Source organism: Artemia sp. Qi Xiang Cuo, chromosome 16 (genome assembly GCF_049724085.1).
Source record: "Artemia sp. Qi Xiang Cuo chromosome 16, ASM4972408v1, whole genome shotgun sequence".
Taxonomy (NCBI): domain Eukaryota; kingdom Metazoa; phylum Arthropoda; class Branchiopoda; order Anostraca; family Artemiidae; genus Artemia; species Artemia sp. Qi Xiang Cuo.
The window spans coordinates 30021288-30043448 of NC_142809.1; the positions used below are offsets into that span (position 1 = coordinate 30021288).

General features: G+C 35.7%; 1 protein-coding gene across 1 annotated transcript in view; it reads left to right on the forward strand.

Annotated features, from left to right (window-relative positions):
* LOC148942771 (uncharacterized) overlaps nt 1-17378 on the forward strand; it is a 41940-nt gene extending 24562 nt beyond the window's left edge. Inside the window, exons 5-6 of the mRNA XM_089102141.1 lie at nt 9223-9385; nt 14009-17378. Coding sequence (XP_088958267.1) covers nt 9223-9385; nt 14009-14128 — 283 coding nt within the window. The 3' untranslated portion in view covers nt 14129-17378. The remainder of the gene's footprint in view (nt 1-9222; nt 9386-14008) is intronic.
* Nucleotides 17379-22161: the final 4783 nt, after the last annotated feature.

Sequence of the window (22161 nt, forward strand, 5' to 3'; positions counted from 1 at the left end):
AAGATTTTATTTCTAAAAACTTTCATCGGATGGGTTTGGAAAAAAAGGCGTGGGGTGGGGGGCTAGTTGCGCTCGGATCTCTTTTCACTCTTAAAATGTGAACTTGAACTTTCGTTTTCCAATCAAATTAGCCCTCTCTGAAGTTTATAATAGCATCCCTTTCATAAAAACCATATATGCCCCAAGGAGTTGTTTTTTTGACAGGAGTTTTCCCTGACAGGAGTTTGTTGTTCCCTGACAGGAGTTTTTCTTATCTGAGCTTTGAACTATTTTTAACAAAATGGGTTTCTAAAAATTTTCATCAGATGGGTTTGGAAAAAATGGCGGGGGGGGGGGGGCGAGTTGCCCTCGGAACTCCTTTGGCTCTTTAAAAGTGAACTTGAACTTTCGTTTTCCAGTCAAATGAGCTTGTGTTTTTGTTATCTGACTTTTGAATTACTTTTAAAAAAATGACTATCTCGAAATTGTTATCGGATGCATTTGGGGAAAAAGGGGTGTGACGGGCGGGCTAGTTGCCCTTCAATCTCTTTAAAAAAAAAAAAATGGCTATCTCAGAGTTATTATCGGATGGGTTTGAGGAAAAAAGGGTGTAGAGGGGGGGGGGCTAGTTGTCCTCCGATATCTTTTGACTCTTTAAAAACGAACTAGAACTTTCAGTGTCCAATCAAATGAGCCCTCTCTGAAGTTCATACGAGCATCCCCTCCATAAGAACCATATATGTCCCCAGGGCATAACTCGTAGCGCCTGCCCCGGGCCCTGAGGGGTTATGTCGACACCGGAGTTTTTTTTTTTTTTTATATGACCTTTCAACTATTTTGAACAAAATGGCTATCTCAAAATTTATATCGGATGCATTTTGGGGAAAATGGGCGTGGGGGAGATACTTGCCCTCTGATCTCTTTTGACTCTTAAAAAGAAAACCAGAACTTCTAATTTCCAATCAAATGAGCCCTCTCTGTAGTTTATACGAGCGTTTCTTCCATAACAGCTATATATGCCCCCCAGGCATAACTTACAACGCCTACTCCGGGCCCTGAAGCATTGTGTCGACCCCGGAGTTTTTGTTATATGATCTTTGAACCATTTTGAGAAAAATTGCTCTCAAAGTTCTTATCGGATGGGTTCGAGGAAAATAAGGCGTGGAGGGCGGCGGGGGTGCTAGTTGCCCTCCGATCGCTTTTGACACTTAAAAAGTGAACAAGAACTTCTAATTTTCAATCAAATGAGTCATCTCCGAAGTTTTTGCGAGCATCCCTTCCATAGGAACCATATATGTTCCCAGAGCATTACTTACAACGCCTGCCCCGGGCCCTGGGGGGTTGCGTTAACACAAGAGTTTTTCTTATCTGACCTTTAAACTATTTTTAACGAAATGACTATCTAAAAATTTTTATCGGATGGGTTTGGGGGAAAAAGGGTGTGTGTGGGGGGGGGGGGAGACTTGATGCCCTTACATATCTTTTGACTCTTAAAAAGTGAACTAGAACTTAAAATTTCCAATCGAATGAGCCCTTTCTGAAGTTCATACGAGCATCCCTTTCATAAGAACCATAGACACCCCCAGGACAACACTCACAACGCCTTACCCCCGGGCCCTGGGGGTTTGTGTCGACACCGGAGTTTTTGTTATCTAATTTTTTAACTGTTAAAATAATGGCTGTCTCAAAATATGTAGCGGATGAGTTCGGAGATAAAAGGGCTCGGGGGGGGGGGGCAAGTTGCCCTTCGATCTCTTGACTCTTAAAAAGTGAACTAGAATTTTGAATTTCCAATCTAATGAGCACTCTATGAAGTTAATACAAGCATCCCTTGCATAAGAACCATACATGCCCTCAGGGCATAACTTAGAACGCCTGCCCCCGGGCCCTGGGGGGTTGTATCGACACTGAAGTTTTTCTTATCCGGCCTTTGAACTATTTTTAACAAAATGGCTATCTTAAAATTCTCATCGGATGGGTTGTGAAAAAAATGCGTGCGGGAGGGGGGGGGGGTGGTTGGTTGCCCTCGGATCTATTTTGACTCTCAAAAGCTGAACTAGAACCTTAAGTTTCCAATCAAATGATCCTCTCTGAAATTTTTACGAGGATCCCTTCCATAAGAACCATATATTCCCCCAGGGCATATCTTGAAAACGCCTGCCATCGGACCCTGGGTTGTTGTGTCGACCCCCGAGTTATCGTTATATGATCTTTGCACTATTTTTTAAAACATGAATATCTCAAAGTTCTTATCGGATGGGTTTGAGGAAAAAAAGACGTATAGGGGGGGGGGGCTAGTTGCCCTCTGATATCTTTTGACTCTTTAAAATTGAACTAGAACTTAAAATTTCCAATCAAACGAGCCGTCTCAGAAGTATATACGAGTATCCTTTCCATAAGATCCATATATGCTCCCAGGGCATAACTTACAACGCCTGCCTCCTGAGCCCTATGGGGTTTGTTGACCCCAGAGTTTTTGTTATCTAATCTTTTTACTATTTTTAAAAAAATGGGTATCTAAAAATTTTTATTTGATAAAAATTTGGGGAGGAAAAGGGAGTGAAGAAGGGGGGGGGGGCTAGTTGCCCTCCGATTTTGTTTCACTCCTAAAAAGTGAACTAGAATTTTCACTTTCCAAACAAATGAGCCCCCCAAAGTTTATACAAGCATCTTTTCCATAAGAACCTTATAAACCCCCAGGGCATAACTTGCAACGCCTGCCCCAGGGCCCTGAGGGGTTGTGTCGACACAGGAAATTTTGTTATCTGACCCCTGAACTATTTTCAACAAAATGACTATCTCAAAATTTTTATCTGGTACATTTAAGGAAAAAGGGTGGGGAGGGGGGGGGGGCTAACTGCCCTCCGATCACTTTTATTTATAAAAAGCGAACCAGAACTTTCAATTTTCAATCAAATGAGCTCTCATTGAAGTTTATACGAGCATCCGCTACATAAGAACCTTATATGCCCCCAGGGCATAACTTACGACGCCTGCCCCCGGGCCTTGGGGAAGGGTTGTTTCAACATCTGAGTTTTGTTATCTGATCTTTGCATTATTTTGAGCAAAATGGCTATGTCAAGATTTTTATCTGATGCAATTGGGGGGAAAGGCCGTGAGGGGGAGGGGGGGCTAATTGCCCTCCTATCTCTTTTGACTCTAGAAAAGTGAACTAGAACTTTTAGTTTCCAATCAAATGAGCCCTCCCTGAAGTTTTTACGAATATCTCTTCTATAAGAACCATTTTTACTCCCAGGGTATAACTTACAACGCCTACCCCTGGGCTCTTGGGGGTTGTGTCGACCCCGTAGTTTTTGTTGCATGATCTTTGAACTATTTTTTAACAAAATTGCAACCTAAAAACTTTTATCGAATGTATATATGGAAAAAAAAGCCGTGGGGTGGGGGGCTAGTTGCCCTCCGGTCACTTTTGACTCTTAAAAAGGGCACTAGAACTCTCGATTTCCAATTGAATGAACTCCCTTCCCTTTGAAGTTTTTATGACGACCCCTTCCATATGACGTTCTTCTGGGGGAAAAAATAATAATAATAAAACATTGGAGCCGTATGGCCTTTACTATAGGCAACTCTATAGCGTTGTCTCTGATTTGGACGAACTCACACCTTCCCTCCCTGAAACAAGTTTCCGTGTATCTACCGGGGTAAACGTATGTTTAGTAAAAAGTGAACTTGAATGTGTATTTCATTGATGCGTATTGAGAAAAAAAATGACAGTTACATCTGAACGAATTTCAAATTTTGTAGACTTAAGGTGCTATGGCTTGGTTTTGGGACAATGACTTACACTTATTAATGCTGATTTTGCTCTATTTCGGACTTGATTTTCGGATTATGCGGTTGGATATACTGTTTTGTCCTAGGTGATTGAATGGATGAGTAAGGTAAGATAAGATGCAAGATAAGAGCACCTTGTTCAAGTGCTCTTATCTCAGTTACTAAATTAGGACGACAGTTTTTTTTTTGTTTTTTTACCATGTTTTTTTTTTGTTTACCAATTACCTGTAATACATTATAGACATATATTTGTTTTCATCAGCTTGTGCCTGTATTTTCTGCCCCAGGGAGTTGAAGGTATGCTTTTGTTTAATTATTCCATTCTTCAACAGTAATATCAGCCCAGTTAGACAATATTTCCGGAAGAAATTGATAGGGGTTTCGTTGCTTATGGAGGGTAATCAGTGACAGGTTTCTTTATTCAGTAAAATCATGGTGTTATAAAATACGTGTTTAAATTATGAAGTGTTATAAAGTACGTATTTTCTTGGAGATTGTTCTAACCTACGTTATTTCTGGATTTTTTCACGCTGTACTATCCTGTAGTCTCACAGTGGATCGAGGTTTCACTCCTTATTTTCACGCTGAAAATAGGTACTTTCTCGTAAAATTTGCAGGATTTTACACTTCTTTTGATTTTGATAGTGTTTTGATCAGTCTTGCGATACGCATAAAACTTATAATTTGACACCCAGTATCATGAGTGAAGAATTACGTGAGCTATTGCGTTGGACGAAAACGTCTTCTCGTAACCGGCTATTAAAGGGCAAGGTTACAGTGCCGTAAGTTGTGGTGGGAGGGGGTTATGGCATTAGCCCCCCTCCTTCAATAAGTTTTTTGCCTCCTCCCCTGTATTTTGAAAGTAGATTTTTTGGTATTGTTGCTGAAAATAGTTTTTTCTTAATTTCATTGAGGAAATAGACAGTAAAACAAAATTGCTCTCCCCTAGAATTTGAACAACACATCCCCTCCTAATTTCTGTGGCTTAGTGCTACTGCAAGATTGAATAGAAAATTGATCTTTAAAATTAGTTAATTAAGTTTTAGTAGGTTGTAGCATTACTATTCCGCAGATTTGTGAAATTCTGCTTGTGTATGTCTACACAAGGGCTCAACAACGTAACGGGATTATAATTGTTTTTTTGAGTATCGGATCACCCATGAGTTTCTTTCAAACTGTTTTAATTATTCCTGATCATTTGCTATGAATAAAACAAATACAACCCTGGTTTTACCTTGTTTCGAGTATTTTTCAAACTGTGAAATTTTTCCATAGGAAATTGGAGGTTAAAAACAAACACAGACAATAAAAACCCTACCACCGAAGGAGCTACGCTTGAAAAGGTTAAAAAGTGCGCCGTCTTTGTTTAAAAGCTTTTCTCAAATCAGTCGAGGCATGTCTTTTTCGGTAATTTTGTGGGTATTTTTGGTTTTAGCTATATACATGCGCTTAGGATAAATAAGGGAGGTCTTCTCCTTTAAAGCTCTCTTAAAACTCGCATATTTTCTAGTAAACCTTTAAAAACATGTGGGTAAATATACAGATACTCTTTGCACGCGTACCCTTCAAAGAAACTACCAAATATCGCTATAATTGTAAACCGCACATGCATTATGACATATCTTTGACGTACTTTAATTGACATAGCGAAATCTTACTTTTACTCATTTAGACTGTGAGCTATAATACAGGATAGAAAACAGTTATTTTTGGAAGAACTTTTATTCAAAATGAATATTAATTAATTGATTGTGGTAAAAGAAAACCACAAATGGTTTTGCTGATTAAGCCTGAAAATTTAGTATCTTCGGCGCTTAGTCTGTCATCGCCGGAAGTTGGGTACCTCATTAAAATGGAAGCTTATTTTTTCTCTAGATAAAATATTGTGTTTGAGTTTAAACAAGTTACATATTTTTATCAATAGCTTAAGTATTGAATATTAATAAATGAAGTACCATGACACTACTTATTGTTGTTGACCACGACTTATTCATTAAGGAGATATTAGGTCGTAAACACAGCCTAGGTGCCTCAAGAGAGGGAGAAGAGTACAAAGAAGTTTATTTCCCGATAGTTGGATACTTAAAAGAAATGTACATTTTGAGGATTAAATATTTGATATCTGCTCGGTTTGGCTCATTTTTCAATATTTTTTTGTTTTTAGGGGGGGGGGTCCTTTTGACTACTTTCAAAGGTTTCTTTACTCCACTGTGTGTAATTTGGGTCACAGTCACATAAAAGTATCCGTAAATCTTTTACGTAGATCCATCTCTTGGCGGTTGTGAAACGTTCCTAAATTAACAAATAGCACTCTCTTGAGCTCTAGCCTAATCTACTACCCAGACTAGCCAAGTCCTTAAGCTACAGGAATGCAAAGTAAGATTAATCTGCCAAAATGCTTCAAAGCACAACTCAGCTGAACTATACTCTCCTGCGTTTATTGTGTTGGCTAATATTGCAGGGTGTACCTTTAGATTATTAAAGAATTTTCATGGCTATTCAGATGACTGATAAATTGTACAAAAGACTTATATTCCTTTTATCTTGGTTATCTAGGATACAGAAAAGTCATTTTTATTTAAAAATCGATCTTCCGCTCCTTCTAGGACGATTCTGTCATTGTTTATTTTCGTTGTACAGTTTGTCTTGGCCCTTCGCAAAAATTGAAGATCCGTGATAAACTGTGTTTCGGGCCTCATTTCCTATTATGCTGTCTCCTAAAGACTCAGATTATCCAAAAATCATTTATATCTGTGTTCTTGCTCTAAAGCGAAATACTTAATTTGGCCGTTCTTGGAGGGCTTTCTTTACGCAAAAAGCGCAACTTCATTTTCTCAGTGAATCACAGGAACGTAATCCGAGTCTCTTAAACAGTTTGTTTATTATCTATTGGTTACATCTCCTTCGACAAATCGTAATTAGAGTAATAGTCATTATTTGATTGAGTTGAGACTGGACAACGGTATTCATTGAATTTTCGGTAAGTTCAGCTTAACATGGGTTTATTCTGAGATCAGTTTCTTCCAATAGTTCAGTCCTGCAAAGTGAAAACTTGTAAATTTCCGTGGTTTCGAGTTTGATACAGCATTTTTTTGACATTGTTTGACATCATTTTTGTTTAACCAGGTAAAATTTCATGGAGTATGTTTAGGTTCTACAGGGGTTAGTTGTCTGACTAGCTAAGGTAATCTAAGGACGCTGGTATAGACTCAATTTTCATGACGTTATTCTTCCTATCTAGTAATTGCTGCTGTGTAAGACTACTTTTGTGCTTAATGTGCTCTGATCTATTCGGCCAAACTAAGCATCTAAAAGATATTACGTATGTCCCATCTGATATTCAAAGAAACCGAGATCGTACATTACGGGTAAATCTTTTGAATGTGAAAATGTAAAGCCTGAAACCTACAGACTAGTTGTCCGACTCCTCACATCCAATTTACGTTTGATATCAGTTCCTTATCCGGCCATATGTTTGTCGAAATAGTTATGATAACCAAGAGTAACGAAAGTTACCACGAACCCTCAAATGTAAATAGAAGACATACCCAAAAACAGAGGGGAGTGACAACCAACCTGATCTTGGTCTGAAATACCTTTTTTACCGAAAAATAAATAAATAGCGAACTAAAAATGCAAAATTTTTGTGTGTTGGCTTAAATTGTCTCAGAAAGAATCCCACGATCTCCTTCTATGATGTAAGAGCAATCAAAACGGCGCAATATTAAACCTTCACTGATCCTGTTCCTCTGTCTGGATTTCACTGATATATCCCTATTCTTAATATTAGTATCCAACCTGTGCCATAGTTATCGCAGCAAATAATCTTCATTGTAGGTAATCCAAACACGCTGGTATAGACTCGATCTGCATAGCGGTACTCTTCCTATCTCGTAATTGCAGTTGTGTAAGACTAGTTTTAAGCTTAATGTGCTCTGATCTCTCGACCAACTAAGCATCTAAAAATATTACTTATGTCCCATGTGTTGTTTGAAGTGCCTAGATAGTACGTTACGGGTAAATCTTTCGAATGGGAAAACGTAAATTCTGAAACTTACAGCTAGTTGAAAAGATAAGTACTGCCAGGGCCGTTCCTAGGGTTAGCGGCCCATGGTGCAAAATTAATTACGGTGCCCCCTCCGGACTAATACATAACTAATAAAAACAAGTCAAGGAACCCGGGGCAGCTTGCCCCTCCCGGAACGGCGCGGGGGCCGGCTACGTCAACATTGTTACTAGCGCCACAGTCACTTTAGCGTTACTTAGTTGACTTGAAACGTGAAAAACCAGGCACAGTAGCACTTGAAAAAGTTGTATTTAAAAAAAAGCGTAGAAGAATGACAACTTGCTTGGACACTACATTATAACAATGGCGATGTGTCTTTCAGATTTGCTTGGTTGAATTTGTAGTCTTATTAGCTTCCTATAGATTTGGACCTTTGATTTGGTGTTCCAATAGAGGTAGTGCCTTGAAGGTCATGTCTCAATCCTTTTCAAAGGAGTTTTAAACACCATAAAAAAGAAGGATAGGATCAAAGGCTAAGAGGAATAAGTTGAGTAACTAAGTGTCGTAGGGTAGAAATTTATGGTTTCACAAATATCATTCCTCAATTTTGTTTTCATTAAATACTACACTGGTGTGATCTTCATAGTTTTATAAACAAACAGGTTTTATAATAACGATTGATTGATTCTTGCGTCAAAATGGGAAAAAAATTACCGGAAATTTAATGTTTTTTATTCTAGGACGCATGCGTGAGAATATAAAATCCCTTGGTGAATTATCTGACCATCATTTGGGTTAAAAAAATAAAAAAAATAAAACTGAAAGGAAAAGCTACTAAAGAAGCCTTAGTGGTAGACAAGAATTTTCAATTGTTTCGTGAAAATTGTCCCTTTAATTTTGCAACGGGTGCAAATGTGATTTTTTCGCTTTTGAAAGTGATATATGTGGATTGATTGCATAACTTGTCTTTTGGACGAAGAGGGGTTTGAGACCCCCCCCCCGCAAGCTAAGCAAGCTCTGACAAGTTCTATAGACACACAAACAGAGCTGTTCACCAGCTCCTCTCACAGTCTTGTTGTTTTACTTAACATACAAAATCCATTTGAATCAACACTGAGGTACGCGTATGTTGTTTCTAGGATAGACCAAATTTTTCTGGAAATGAGCCCCTCGTAGGATATACATTACTCTGCTTGTATTGCCGTATGTAAACATATGTGTATACGACTTTTAAAATATATAGACTGAGCATATCGAACATAGTTCAACCTATAGTCTATTTCAGGAACTACTTACGGTTCGTCCCTGACTACACAAAATTTTGTAATGGAAAACATTAAATCCATAACATACTCACAGTTCCAAAACGTGATAAATTTGTCTGTAGAGACATAACTATTGGTACCGTCAAGGAATAGGATTTTATTTGTTTTTATTTCTAGTATCGAATCCCCAGTGAGAATTGAGACAAGAGAAACTGTCACAGTGTCTCCCCCAGTGACTACAGTAGAAGAAAAACCTCAAAGAAAAGAGGTGTCAATCAATTTATACCTATGGATAATGTTTATTCTGTTTATTGTTGGCGTTCTTACTCTCTTGTTAATGGTAAGCACATTTTCTTCTTTATATATGGCGTGTTTCTACCATCCTAATTCTTGCTAATGCTCTAACCTATTCCACTGATCTGAATTTTAGCTTATGATTTTTAGAAGAAGGCAATGCTGTGAGTTCTCAAAAACGTAAAATTTTAGTGAAACTTTGCAGAAATTTCTTTTTCTAATAAGAGTAATCTTTTTTTATTAATATTTAATTTCTAATACGAGTATTCTTTTGTTAATATAAGTTTTCTCTTTAGGATAGTTTTTGTCTCTTGGAATTAAATTTTGGCATAATTTCATCATTTGTTGCTCATTCTTTCTTGATGCTCACATTCAATTTCAAATGTGAATTGGAATTCGCGGAACGGTCTTTAATAGGCATTAATGTTTGCAAATACACGGAAACATATTGGCTCAAAAACAAAATATTGTTACCAATAATTCTTAGGACCTTATGGTTTGCCACTAATTTTTAAGACAGAGTCTTAAAATGCTAAAAAAGATTCGAAAAGTATTTTAAACTTTAAAAGCAAGCGCAAAAATAAAAGACAGAAGATTAAAAGACAGAAATGGTCCAGTGTTTCTTACATAATAGAAATCATTTCTCTTATTTTTCACTTCTGTGTATAATTGTTTTTTCAGGAGTCAGAATGTTGAAAAAGCAGCCATGGATAATGTACGTTCTTGCTTTATAACTTAAAAAATATCTTCGAGTTATAATACCCATAGAGGTATAACAATAATTATTGAATCTAATGCTCGATAAACTAGAAACTTTGTTGACTTTGCCTAACATGCAACAAACTCTTGAGTTGGAAACTCAGAAGGCTAGTATTTGAAGGTTGAACTTTTACATCCAAGATCTGGCTAGCGCTAATTTGAGCCAACGGAATTTTTCGTAGAATTTTTCAGCATCAGAAAATCTGATTGGCTCAAATTAGCGTTATCTAAATCTCAGCATTAGTAAAATATCGTTGTAAACGAAGCTTGATTTAGATATTGTTAATAAACTCCTTGCTGTAGGATAGCTCTTGCAGGGGCAGCTTAGATATTTTACCATTTCATTAGTAGTATAAGCTTCTCTGTTTGAAGTTCTCCCACTTTCATTCCCACCGAAAGTACGTAATTAGGTTTTCCCAGCTCCCTCAATATTCTTTCTGTCTGTAATCCAATAGAAATCCTCTCCTTCATAATGTCTTTCCTCATCTCTTTTTTCAAAGAAAAGGAAGCCCCACATTTTAGCTCAGTATTTTCGGAAACATTTCAGTTTGAGACTCAGACAGGTAAATAGTATTGTCAATATTATTAATGATTGATTGGCAGCAGTATCTATGGCAGAGGCAGCTACAGGGTTTAAAGCTATGAATATTATCTAGAAACTTATTATGGCCTGTGATTGCTTCCTGTCTGTGAAAAATATCTACTCTAAAATATATTCTTTGTACGACTATTGCAAGCTGAAATGTAAAATATTGTGTTTTCAAGGTGACTAGAAATAAAAGATGAACTAAAAAACTGGCTGAGTGGTTCCTGAAGAACAATTGTACCCAAAATATTTTTGTTTTAGTAAAAAAGATTTCTCTAATGAGTAAACTTCTGGGAATATAGAAAATTTTCGGAAAAAGATGGAAAACTAATAAAGGGGGAATTAAATGATTTCAACCTCTCATAATTTTCTTCCTGGCGTATTTTTGACTACTTCGTCAAAGAATTTGCTTATGGTTTCTTGCAACACAAGCCTGAGGTGGCGTAATTATAAATAAATTTTGTTCGTCTCTTTTTTTAAGTGTTGATATATTTATTTAACTTTAATGGCAATTTACATAATGAAAATCAATATAATTCACCCTAGACCAAACGGTTGACTCGGGATGAACCAGGTAAAAAAAAAACACATATATATAACATCATTTAAATTCACTAGAATAAGAAAAAAAGAAAAAACTATAAAATAATAATAATGTTGCAGGGGCAGCAACTACACACCATGTCGACACTGTTGGGTCACACTCACCAACGAACAAATAATTACAACTTAATTTAAATCAAATTTAAATCGAATCAAATCTTATGCAAAAATCAGGTTAATAATACAGTATAAAAAAAAGTATAACCAAGGTATTGCTAAACTGTATTTTGATTATTAAAAAAAAAAAAAAAAAAAAAAAAAAAAAAAAAAAAAAAAAAAAAAATGGAGGTGAAAGCCTAATCTTAAGACGGCAAATTTGTCGAAATTTTACCAAAAATATACGATTGTCCGCATCAATCAACTGATTACTTGCCACAAAATAATATAGCAATATTAAAGGAACTGAAATAAGACAGGATATACAGTGGAGTTAACGAGTTTTTTATTCCTGGAATCACTCAAGAATATTATTAGTTTATCAATTTAATTCTATTTTAAGCGTTTTGTGCTCGAAATACGTACGTTATTGTCGCCAAAGAATACGTTACATGTTAGGAAAAAGTTGCTGCATATCGGTGCTTTTAGGTAATTTTAGGGTTACATTAGTGAGTCAAGGATTTTACCGATTGTGTCACTTTAGCATGTCTGGTGTACGAAAAAAGATAGATTATCAAATAGGCGATTGGAAATTTTGCGACATCCAGAAAGAGTTGTGAAATGTGATGAAATTAAATTTATAATTTATAGTTATTTCTTACAATAGATTATTTATCACCAAAGCGTAAATGTTTGTACAAAATGCACTTGTGTGACCTAGTTAAAGGTCGGTTTTGAACATAGTGAACAAAAAACCGAAAATTCAACTGATGACCTACGTGCAAAAAGGCAACAAGAATGATGCATATGTTGTGGCTGTTAGAAATGTTTTAAGTTTCGAACACCCTGGAAAAACTGTCTTCCAATCTCTAAAAATGATTACTTGGTGGGGAAAAATATTATTTGAAAACCTTTTTTCTTCAGTCGGGAAAGTGTAGCTGAGAACTCCTTTCTGTTGTTACATTCTTGCATACCATTATTTTGTTTCTTATTATGTTACAATGTTATAAATGCCAAATGGACATTCATAGAGCGTTTGAGTCTTCTAAGATTGCTTATCCGATAAGCCCGATTCCTTATCCTTAGCGTTTCACTAGACTTAAGTGACATCAGGGGTTAGTAGAATTGCTACTTGCAACGGTCTTGATTATTTGTTGGATAAGTTACACCTGCTACCCCTGGAAAATACAGGATAACTGAGAATAAGTGACATTATTTATAAAAAAATATTTTTATCTTTTTAAGAGCGGAAAAATATGTGAAACTACATGCTGAGAACAAAAAGAGACCGAAATTGTGAAATGTGGCTCACCTTCAGGTGTTTGTAAATAAGCTGTGTTTACATTGGAGTACTCGTGATTGATGTTGTTATTCGCTTAGTTACCTATAGCCTTTCAGTTGCCAATTTGTCAAATAAGTATTTTTTGTTATCTTTTACCGATTACATCCGGGGAACCTAGTCTGTAGCGGACAAGTCGGATAGGGGATACTTGAACGCACTAAAAGCTTTAAATAATTACAAGCTCACTGTGAATAACATACCATTTTATAAACTACTGAACCATTTTATCTAAATTTCTAAGCTTCCCTTATGTACGAATATCACCAAGACAGGGTGTACACGGGTGCCACACAAACATGTTCAAAGATCCTCCACATCAATAAAAGAATCATATGTGTCGTTAAGAACGATTTGTGTTGTTAACTAAGCTGTTACCACAAAGCCCAACTACCTGATAATCAACAAAAGAAGAAAATCCAAATGTGAGAGCAAAAAAAACCCACAAAAAAACTGAAACAGTGATTTAAAATAAGGCGTCACGACACTCTAGATAATAATGATAATAATTCATCAAGTGACTAACTATAATAAACTGTTGTCTTAGACGTATAATGTTTGATTTTTAAGAAGGGAGAGGGGATGGGCACCAGGAAGAGAATTTTTAGAACCTAATTTGTCTTTAAGGGGGGTTCTTCAAGCACTTTTGGAGGCCTTGAGAATCTCCCCCTCCCTTTCAGTCTGTAGATGTGTATTGCATTAATTTTAAAGTAATGTTGCTTTGGTTATATGTGGAGACTAGTATTTTGACTTGATTGAAATGGGCTAGATTTAGAGGCGGCTCTTAATGTCTGCTATTGCTGTACTTTTTACTTAGAGGGATTATTTGATAATGCTGTAATACAAACACCTTAGATAGAATTTACTTCATGTTTTTGCAGAAATTGCATTTATCATGCTAGACATTGAGTAGATGACGAGTCTTTTAGTATTAATTTTTACACCGAACTGTGAAAAGAAACTTTAGTTTTATTTTTAACAATCGACACAACACATATCAATGAATCTTTCTATTATTCTTTCTCAACATAAGGCTCTTAATGCATAAGAGAGATTCAGAAAATGATAAAAATTGTTACTTACGGAAAAATGATTTATGGTGAAGATTAGTGTTCGTTGGAAAATAACGTATAAAATTCCGAACTGGCATGTTCAAATAATTTTTGCATCAGTATTATAACTTTGGCTACTATAAAAAGACAATAAAAATGTTTGTTAATTAAAAGTTTCCAAGTTTTTATTATTTTCTTATGTTTATATTTTTTTATTATATATTATTTTTTCAGTACCCTGGGGCGCTCGAGTACCTGCAAGCCTTAAATGAGAGTCTCTACAGCAAAGTATCCTCACTCTGGAAAACCGAAACTGCGGAGCAACCATTTCCTGAAATGGCAACCATTCTCTAAACCATTTCAGAGAATTGAAAAAGCTCGTCTTTGTTTTCTTTTTTTTAATGTGAACTATCTGCCAGGGATATTTGTACAAAAGTATACTTTTGGTGTTGGTTATTTAAAAAAAAACCTGCTCAGAATTCTCGTTTGAACAAATGTTATATATTTTCTTACTTTGAATGTTCAAAATGTAATGTACAACATTTTTACTCTTTAATAGCAAGTTCTGGCTCACAGGAAGGACAGTCTTAAAGCCTGTAAAAACGGTTGCTTACCTTCAAAACCTTGATACTTTACGTTGTTACGTCGAAACGATAATACGTTTTGCCTTTTTGTTTATGTCGAATTGATTGTTTTTTCAGTCCTCTTTTTACATTGATTTTAACTATCTCTTTCTGGGACACTATGTATGATTTACTTTCTCATTATATCCTTTTTGCCTTTCTGGGAAATAAATTAGATTTGATTCTTAAGTGTCAGGAGCCATGGACCTTGTTCATCTAGTTAGGCAATTGCTTCCACTTCCAATCATCTAGTGATTAATATTAAGAAAAAGTCGAGGGGTAAATGGTAAAGACTGAAAAGCCCATAATAACGGAGGAAGAACAAATCAACATGGAGAGTGGGTTATTGTAATATTCTCTGGATATTATAAATAATACCAGGGTCTTATACCGCAGACCTACAGCGTAGGATGCACCTGCTTATATGACCTTTTTTCAGGCTGAAAGACTGTTTAACCGGTGTGTCTCGGTTTAAAAATATACTAAATTTTTAAATACTCTTTTACAGTATTCAATAGACATTGGTGACAATTGTGTATTTTATCGGCTTTCTGGCATCAGATATGGCCTTCATTCTTGTAAATATCTTCTAATCCAGAGTTCGTCAAAGTTTCGTTTTAGTGAACCAGTAAATGTTATAAATAATTCCAAAGGGCAATAACTATTGTGGGTTTTACTATTTTCAGTTCAGTTTTTACTAAAAGCGTGCTACATGTTTTTATGAAAACAAAGAAAAAAGCGCAAGTTTTTAGTTCCTGCAGAAAAGTTGTTAAAGGAATGTTGTAAGTGAAATTTAAAAGCAAGCTGTAGCGTCAATTTATTGCTCTCTGCTATCAAAGTAGCCCCCATTTTCTTTTGCTTGGTATTTCTTAGTTCTTTGGGGGAACTGGGGCTCAGTTTATTGTGGCAAAACTTCATTTTCTGTCTCTACAATTGTCCTATCGTTAGTGAGCAGCACGAGTCGTGAGAACAATAAATGGTAAACACTGTTTTCATCATTTCTTATTCTTTTCTTGTGCGAAAATCGGGAAATTCAATATTTACAGATTAGATTTTATTGTATTTGGAATATTCAGGATTTAATTGCACTAAGTCAATCAAGTAACCAACCAAAATGTTTAGAGAGGATTTTAGTTCTCTCCTCTAGCTTAATATTTGTATAATATTCCCACTGTGGTCAAATTTGTAGTGGGAACTGATCTTATATTAGGAGTGTGTTTGGTCCCTCATAAATTTTGGAGCTGTCTTTGTATGGCTCTTCATATGTTATGGATTAAAAGAGTTGTCTGCGCTTTTATTATCAAATGCCTTTGAACATGTTCCAAGCTTTTTATGAATTCGTTTTTAATCTTTGTAAAAATGAATTTTTACGATTGTCCTCTGCATCTGATACATTAACTCCATTTTTATATCATGTTTCCTGATCTCTTGTATGAAGAACAAATTTCCTTATTTTTCTTAACAACATATCCAGATTTGGAGTGCCTGTTATATTCTTTGACGTTTCTGGAGTTTTTAATTCTTGAAAAGGACTTTGTTTTGTGTGAATATCTTCATATTTTTCTCGCTACAGTTTTATCACAGCGGGGAGGTGTGTGTGGGGGGGGGGGGCTCATAAAAAATGCGTAGAGGATATGTGAAATGTTGTTTTTAGTAACTACATTTATTTTCAAATTATACCTTACATTTTTTTTGTTAATTTCTTAGTTAGTAATTCACTTTACGTGGAAGAAAAATAGCGAACTTTAATGACTTAACCAGGCTAACTAAGATGTGAAAGCAAAAATATAAACCTAAGCAACATTCTCCAAATAGTTTTATGGTAGGAATTAATAGTGGCGTTGAAAAATGCCCAACAGCGTCTGAGAAAAGGCTTGCTCATACAATCATGGATTATAATGTTTAGCAACCAGCTCACTTGACAAAATTCTCCGAACCTGAATTTTAAGACCAACAAAGACTTAATAACAACAAGGGCCCTAACATCGGTTACTGCTATGATTTGGATCAATTGAATATTTATCCTATTAAAGCCGTGCTGCATCAACATTATGAATCAGTTAAAACTGGGGTCTAAAATGTATACATACCATTTTACAGACACCCAGGGATGTGTGCCTGTGTATGGGAAGGGGTTAAGATTTAAATTTGGCCTAAATTCGCTCTAATTTTAGTGAAAATCGTTTCCTTTCTTTCTTTGTTTTCTCAATATTTCTTAAAGACTGAAGGACATTTACGCTTCCTTAAACGGCATACAAGACGTTAAGTTAACTTATTTCATGTTTTTGATTTTACTTCTGCAAATCGCAGTGGGATAGGAATAGGGTCAGTAAGCTCCTTTTTGGCCTCCACTGCTTGCCAGGTACTCTGACAATACAAATAAATTTGATGCCCCCCTTTAACCTAGATATCAATGTTTTAAATAATATTTTTAATCGTTTAGTTTCTATATTATAAATTTTTTTTTGCAATATTATGCTTTTAAAAAAAAAAAAAACGGTTCCAATTTGGCCACTCTTGGCTTTTTGTTTCTTTGCTTATTCACATTGTGAAGCTGAACGCTGATTGGTAAACTAGCTGAATTCATAGAAAATAAGGAATTGTTGGAGGTATCAAGAAAATTTGTTAATAGATACTTGATATCCTGAATTTTTTTTATTTTTTAGCTTAAGCAGCAAACAACTGCCATTTTTGAATGTTAATACTAACGTAAATGAAAATATAGGGTCTTCACTAACCAGATACGATGTTCTGTGGAGCATAAGTGTTCTTGTTCGTGCTTTTACAACAATTCTTTTTGGCTCACAACTTCTAATCTCTGATCTAGCCTTCGTTTTGGGGAATCAGAAAATATCGGCCAAAAAACTGTGCCCTGTATTTGTATCTCTTGCCAAAAAGTACCTCTTCTTAAAGTGTATTTGAAGTTATTATTTTGTGCAAAAGAGTTAAAAATAAAATTTAAAGTTTTTGCTTGTCAATAATGTTATAGTGCTAGCTTTGAATTCAATGCGAGGTAAATTAGTTATTCGCTACTCTACTAGCTTTTATCTTGATTCATGAAATATAGGGCTTTTCAAAAGCTATAGCAAAATCGTATCTCTCAGAAAAAAAAACCAAAAAAAAACCAGATGACTTGGATATCCAAACACAGTTCGGGTACCCAATCGTCTAGATATCTAGAAAGAGTGGAATTGGGTGCCTATGCGGAATACATTTATGCTGGCCTAATACAAAATCAAGTTGGCTATATGATAAATTTGAGCTTGAATCTTGCATAAATAATTCTTAAGAACACACTGGCAATTCATGACAAAATGAAGAAAATTGTGAAGTGTTGTTTGTTTTTATTTTTCTTTAGGACTTTTAATCCGCATATATTTTACTAATTATTTGCTCTCGTGCAATGAGGACGGTTGAGGGGAGGTCTTAACCGAAATATCTATTCTTTCTTTTTTCACTGGACAGAAATATCCTCTTTTTTCTTCACAATTTGCTCCATTTTGAATCTTATGTATTTTTTGGGTTACACAGTAGTAAGACAACCAAAATTTACGGAAATTTTTTAGCTTGTCCGGTCAGTTTTCCTAAGGGCATTCAATCCTGTGTCATTTCTAGGTGATGTTTTTGACGGCTCCATTTTTTTGTGCTAATTTCTGTAGTGGAAGAGCTGTTCCATTGATCCGAGGTGATATTTGTTTCATCTGCGCTCTAAATTATTGATACCAATTTTTGCTTTCTTCAGAATCTTTCCAATCTCCAGAATTTGGGTTAAAATCAAGTTACCACCGAGCCTTGGCTAATTGGAGAAAAAGCCAAGACAGATAGTCTGAGTTGGCATGAACCTTTTTCAGAATTGTATAAAAATGATGTCATTTTACTTGTTAATAGATAGTCTATCTTCCATCCATCCCTTGGGCAGAACTTTCATAATTGGTATGGAATAGATCAGTAACCTCCTGTTGTAATAGAAATACAATGAAACTGAATACATTGAAGTGATTAGTGCTATATACGAAAATAACATTACTGTGGGTCATATTGAACGACAAGTTCTATTTTCTTTGAATGTCTTTTACTTTCTGGTGGTATTCTTGGGGTATTTCTTGTGGCTTATTTAGCTCGCAAACTTATCGTATTGCTTGGGGGTTTAATGTAAGTTACTAGTTCCACATTTTCAACAACTACAGAAAAATTATGCTATTTATACTTTTGTTTGGTGTGTTAAACCCCCCCCCCCCAAAAAAAAATGCGATGAATCAGCTGGCTGGCAGCGCAATAGCGCTGCCTAAGTAAAGAGCGAAGGGGTCACAATGCATTATTTATTTTTTTCACCAAGACTTCGTATGGAAGGAGTTGTAGAAACTTTGGAATGGGCTAATTCGATTGGGAATTGTAAACCTTAGCGCCCATTTTAAGAGTCAAAAGTGATTGGAGGGCAACCACCACCACCCCTTCAATACGCCCTTTTCCCCCAAAGACGTTCTATCGAAATTTCGAAATACCCATCTTGTTCAGCATAGTTGAAAGATCTAATAATTATGCCTCTTGGGATTACTATCCACGCCCCATACACAGTCATTTGGACCAGGGCTGCAAGAAATGTAATTCGCCCATTGTTTACACATCGTCGGTGTCAAGCGGAAACCTGGGATCTGGTCAAATTTGTGATTCCCACTTTTTGACGCAGTTTTATTTGCCGAAAATTTTGTCTCGAATGGTCTGTATCTTGGTTGCCTCTTACTTGTAGTTTGGGGGATGTATCCAAGCTTGAAACAACGTATCTTGAATTAACATAGATAGCTGTCAAGCAGAAACCATGTATCTCGTGGCTTCCTCCATACGGCACGAGTTACCCCCAAAAAATAAATTGTTAACTGTGTCAACAACAATCTAATCATAGTTAAGATAGATAATGTTCCTATTGGATTGGTAACTCTACTTAAAACCTTATTAAGAATAAGTTCTGATCACAGAGAGGGATGTTGAAAAAAGAAAAGGTGCTATGTGCATACTGCTGCTAATGCTACTACTGAAGATAAGTGTATTAAGGTGAAGCTTTCAGGGAATGTTTAGGGGAGTTTTGAACTAAATCAAAGCACACTGTGAGCATGTAGATTGTCAAAAGAGAATGTAAGCAGTATCTTGTAAATGGCTCAGAGTATTCAGTTGAGACTTTTAGGGCATATTGAGAGCTTGCTGAATTAACCCGAAGGGACTTTGTATGTTCCCACACTTACTACGACTGCTAGTTCTACTGATGCTAAGAGTATTAAGGTAAAACTTTCAGGGAATATTTAGGGGATTGTTGAACTATATCAAAACACACTGTGCATTCAGGTTGCCAAAAGGATGTATGTGTAATTACCAGGAACAGCTTAGTGTAAAATAGCTTGAAGGGTATGCTGAACTAATAAAAAGGCACACTGCTACTAGTAGTGGCCGCAAGGGTGCCCGCAGAAAATTTTCAAGGGGAGGATGGGAAGACACCATAGCAACAGTGGTGGGTGGGGGTGCGGGAATACATTTTAGAACACATTTTCTTAGGAATAAGTTTATTTTTAAATACATGAAAAAAAAAGAAATATCAAATAAAAAGATAACTGCTTGCAAAATGAAACAAAACTCAGCAAATTTTTAACCGTGAGGATTCCTGGAAAAGAGACTAATTCATTTAATTCAATAATATATTTAATTATGAATTAAATATGTTTGAAAATATGTCCAAAACCTAGAGTGAAAGAAAATCAGACTCGAAACCAAAATTACAGAAAGATTCATTTCTTCCCAAGATTATAACAGATGTAGCCTTGGTTGGTCAAACTCAGATTCATAAGCCATAGAAGAGGGTACAGAAGGAGTAAAGATACTTAAAACTCACCCTGCCTGCATAGATACCACGTTTTGGTTTTGTCATGGTCACGTAAGTTATACCTCTTTCATAACAGGACAATTCTTCCCCTCGAGCTGAAATCCCTTACATCTTCGGACATTTAAAAAAAAAAAAAAAACAGAATAGCGAAAGAAAAACTAAATTTAAACTTAAAATCCAGCTCTCAGACCCTTTTTCTTTTTATATTCCATTTTGAGTGAAAAAATGAACAGGTTCAAATAATTAAAAAAAAAAAAAAAAAATCACACGAAAATATTATCAAATATTTTGTGATAACGAACGGTAAATAAGGAGCGACTCGGGCCAATATTCATAAAAACTAAAACCGCAATTTTGATGACAATTGACGCATCAACAGAATTGGCTTTCTGTGCTGATTTTAAATACATAAAAATTCATTCAGTTTATTGTTATCCACCAGAAGCTGCTTTTTTAGAAAAGGAGGAAACCCCTCCCCCCCCCCAAAAAAAAAGAAAGTGATCTTAGTAAAAATTCTTCTATTAGATTCATCATATCAGAGAACACGTCCGTAGAGATTTCAAGCTCCAATTTAAAAATATGGGATTTCGCTTTTTTCCTAGAAGAAACATCATGGATGGATGTTTATTCATTTTGTTTTTTCCCAAGGGTGATCTTATAAAACCAAAGGTCCTAGAAAATCAGGAGAGAGCTCCTTTGAGCGGAGAATTTAAAGTTCCTTTTTAAGTGACTGTAAGGATTATGCCACGGGAAAGGTTTTTTTTTCTGCTATTTGAGGGTCCCAAATTACGACTTTGCCTCAAAGAGGACTAATTTTTAATCAATTTAAAATTCTGAGAAGGTAATCGATCAAAAGTATCAATAAATTATATTTTAGGCTTCCCAGTTGCAAATGAAGTAATGCCGCATGGTTAAAGTTATGGATTTAATTGAGATGATTCATTTTTTTTTTCTGAAATTACGTTTTATGATGTGCGATTGCGTATCAGCACTAATGAAGGCAGGGTAGAGTTATTGTGTAGGCAGGGTGGGGCCATATGACTAAAAAAGCACATTTTAATACCCAAACTGTTTACTCTCCGTGTGCTTTCAGATAAATGTTGAAAGAGGTGGGTCTCTATGTAGCATAAAATATTGTATTTCCATGCCGACAAGCACAGGTGTGGAAAAGGCGAGACGGGTCATCATGAGCCCCGTCAGGAAATTTCTTTGGGGGTGGGAAAAACTACTAGGAACTTTGTTTTCAGCAATTTTAGATGGTAATATTTCTCTTTTTTATGAAATATTTCAATGTATTTAAACAAATATATATAATGTATTTATTAATCAAAGACTCCTATCGTAGGGGTTGTGATGGCTTCAGCCACATAGAAGATCAAAAGTTTCACAGATTGTCCATATGACCAATAATACCCTCTTCGTCATTACTGCTACTGCTATTAGTACTCCTAATACTAAGGCTAATGGTAATAATGTGGAAATTTCAGGGACAATCGAGGGATAGGCTGGGCTAAATCGAATCACTATGTGCAAACAGGTTATCAAGAGCATCTCAGAAACACATTAAAGTATTAAGTTGAAAATACTGGAGTCTTGATCTAGAGCTTGTGGAATAAAGAACTCTTTTGGATAAAACCCTGTTTTACATTGTGAGTGATTTCTCAGTGGACTCTTATTTGAAGAGTTTTATTTATAATCGGCTTATATTTTGTTTGGTTATTTTGACCTCTGTGATTTCCCCTGTTAATAATTATTTTAACTCAATGTTGCCGATTGGAGGTTGCCAATAGACAATTTTTTCCGTCGAATCTTGTATAAAAAAAATTAGCCAACTTACTAGAATTCAGTCAATTTAAACCAAATTTCAACCTTTTCTTAAGGTGCGTCAAAAGTAC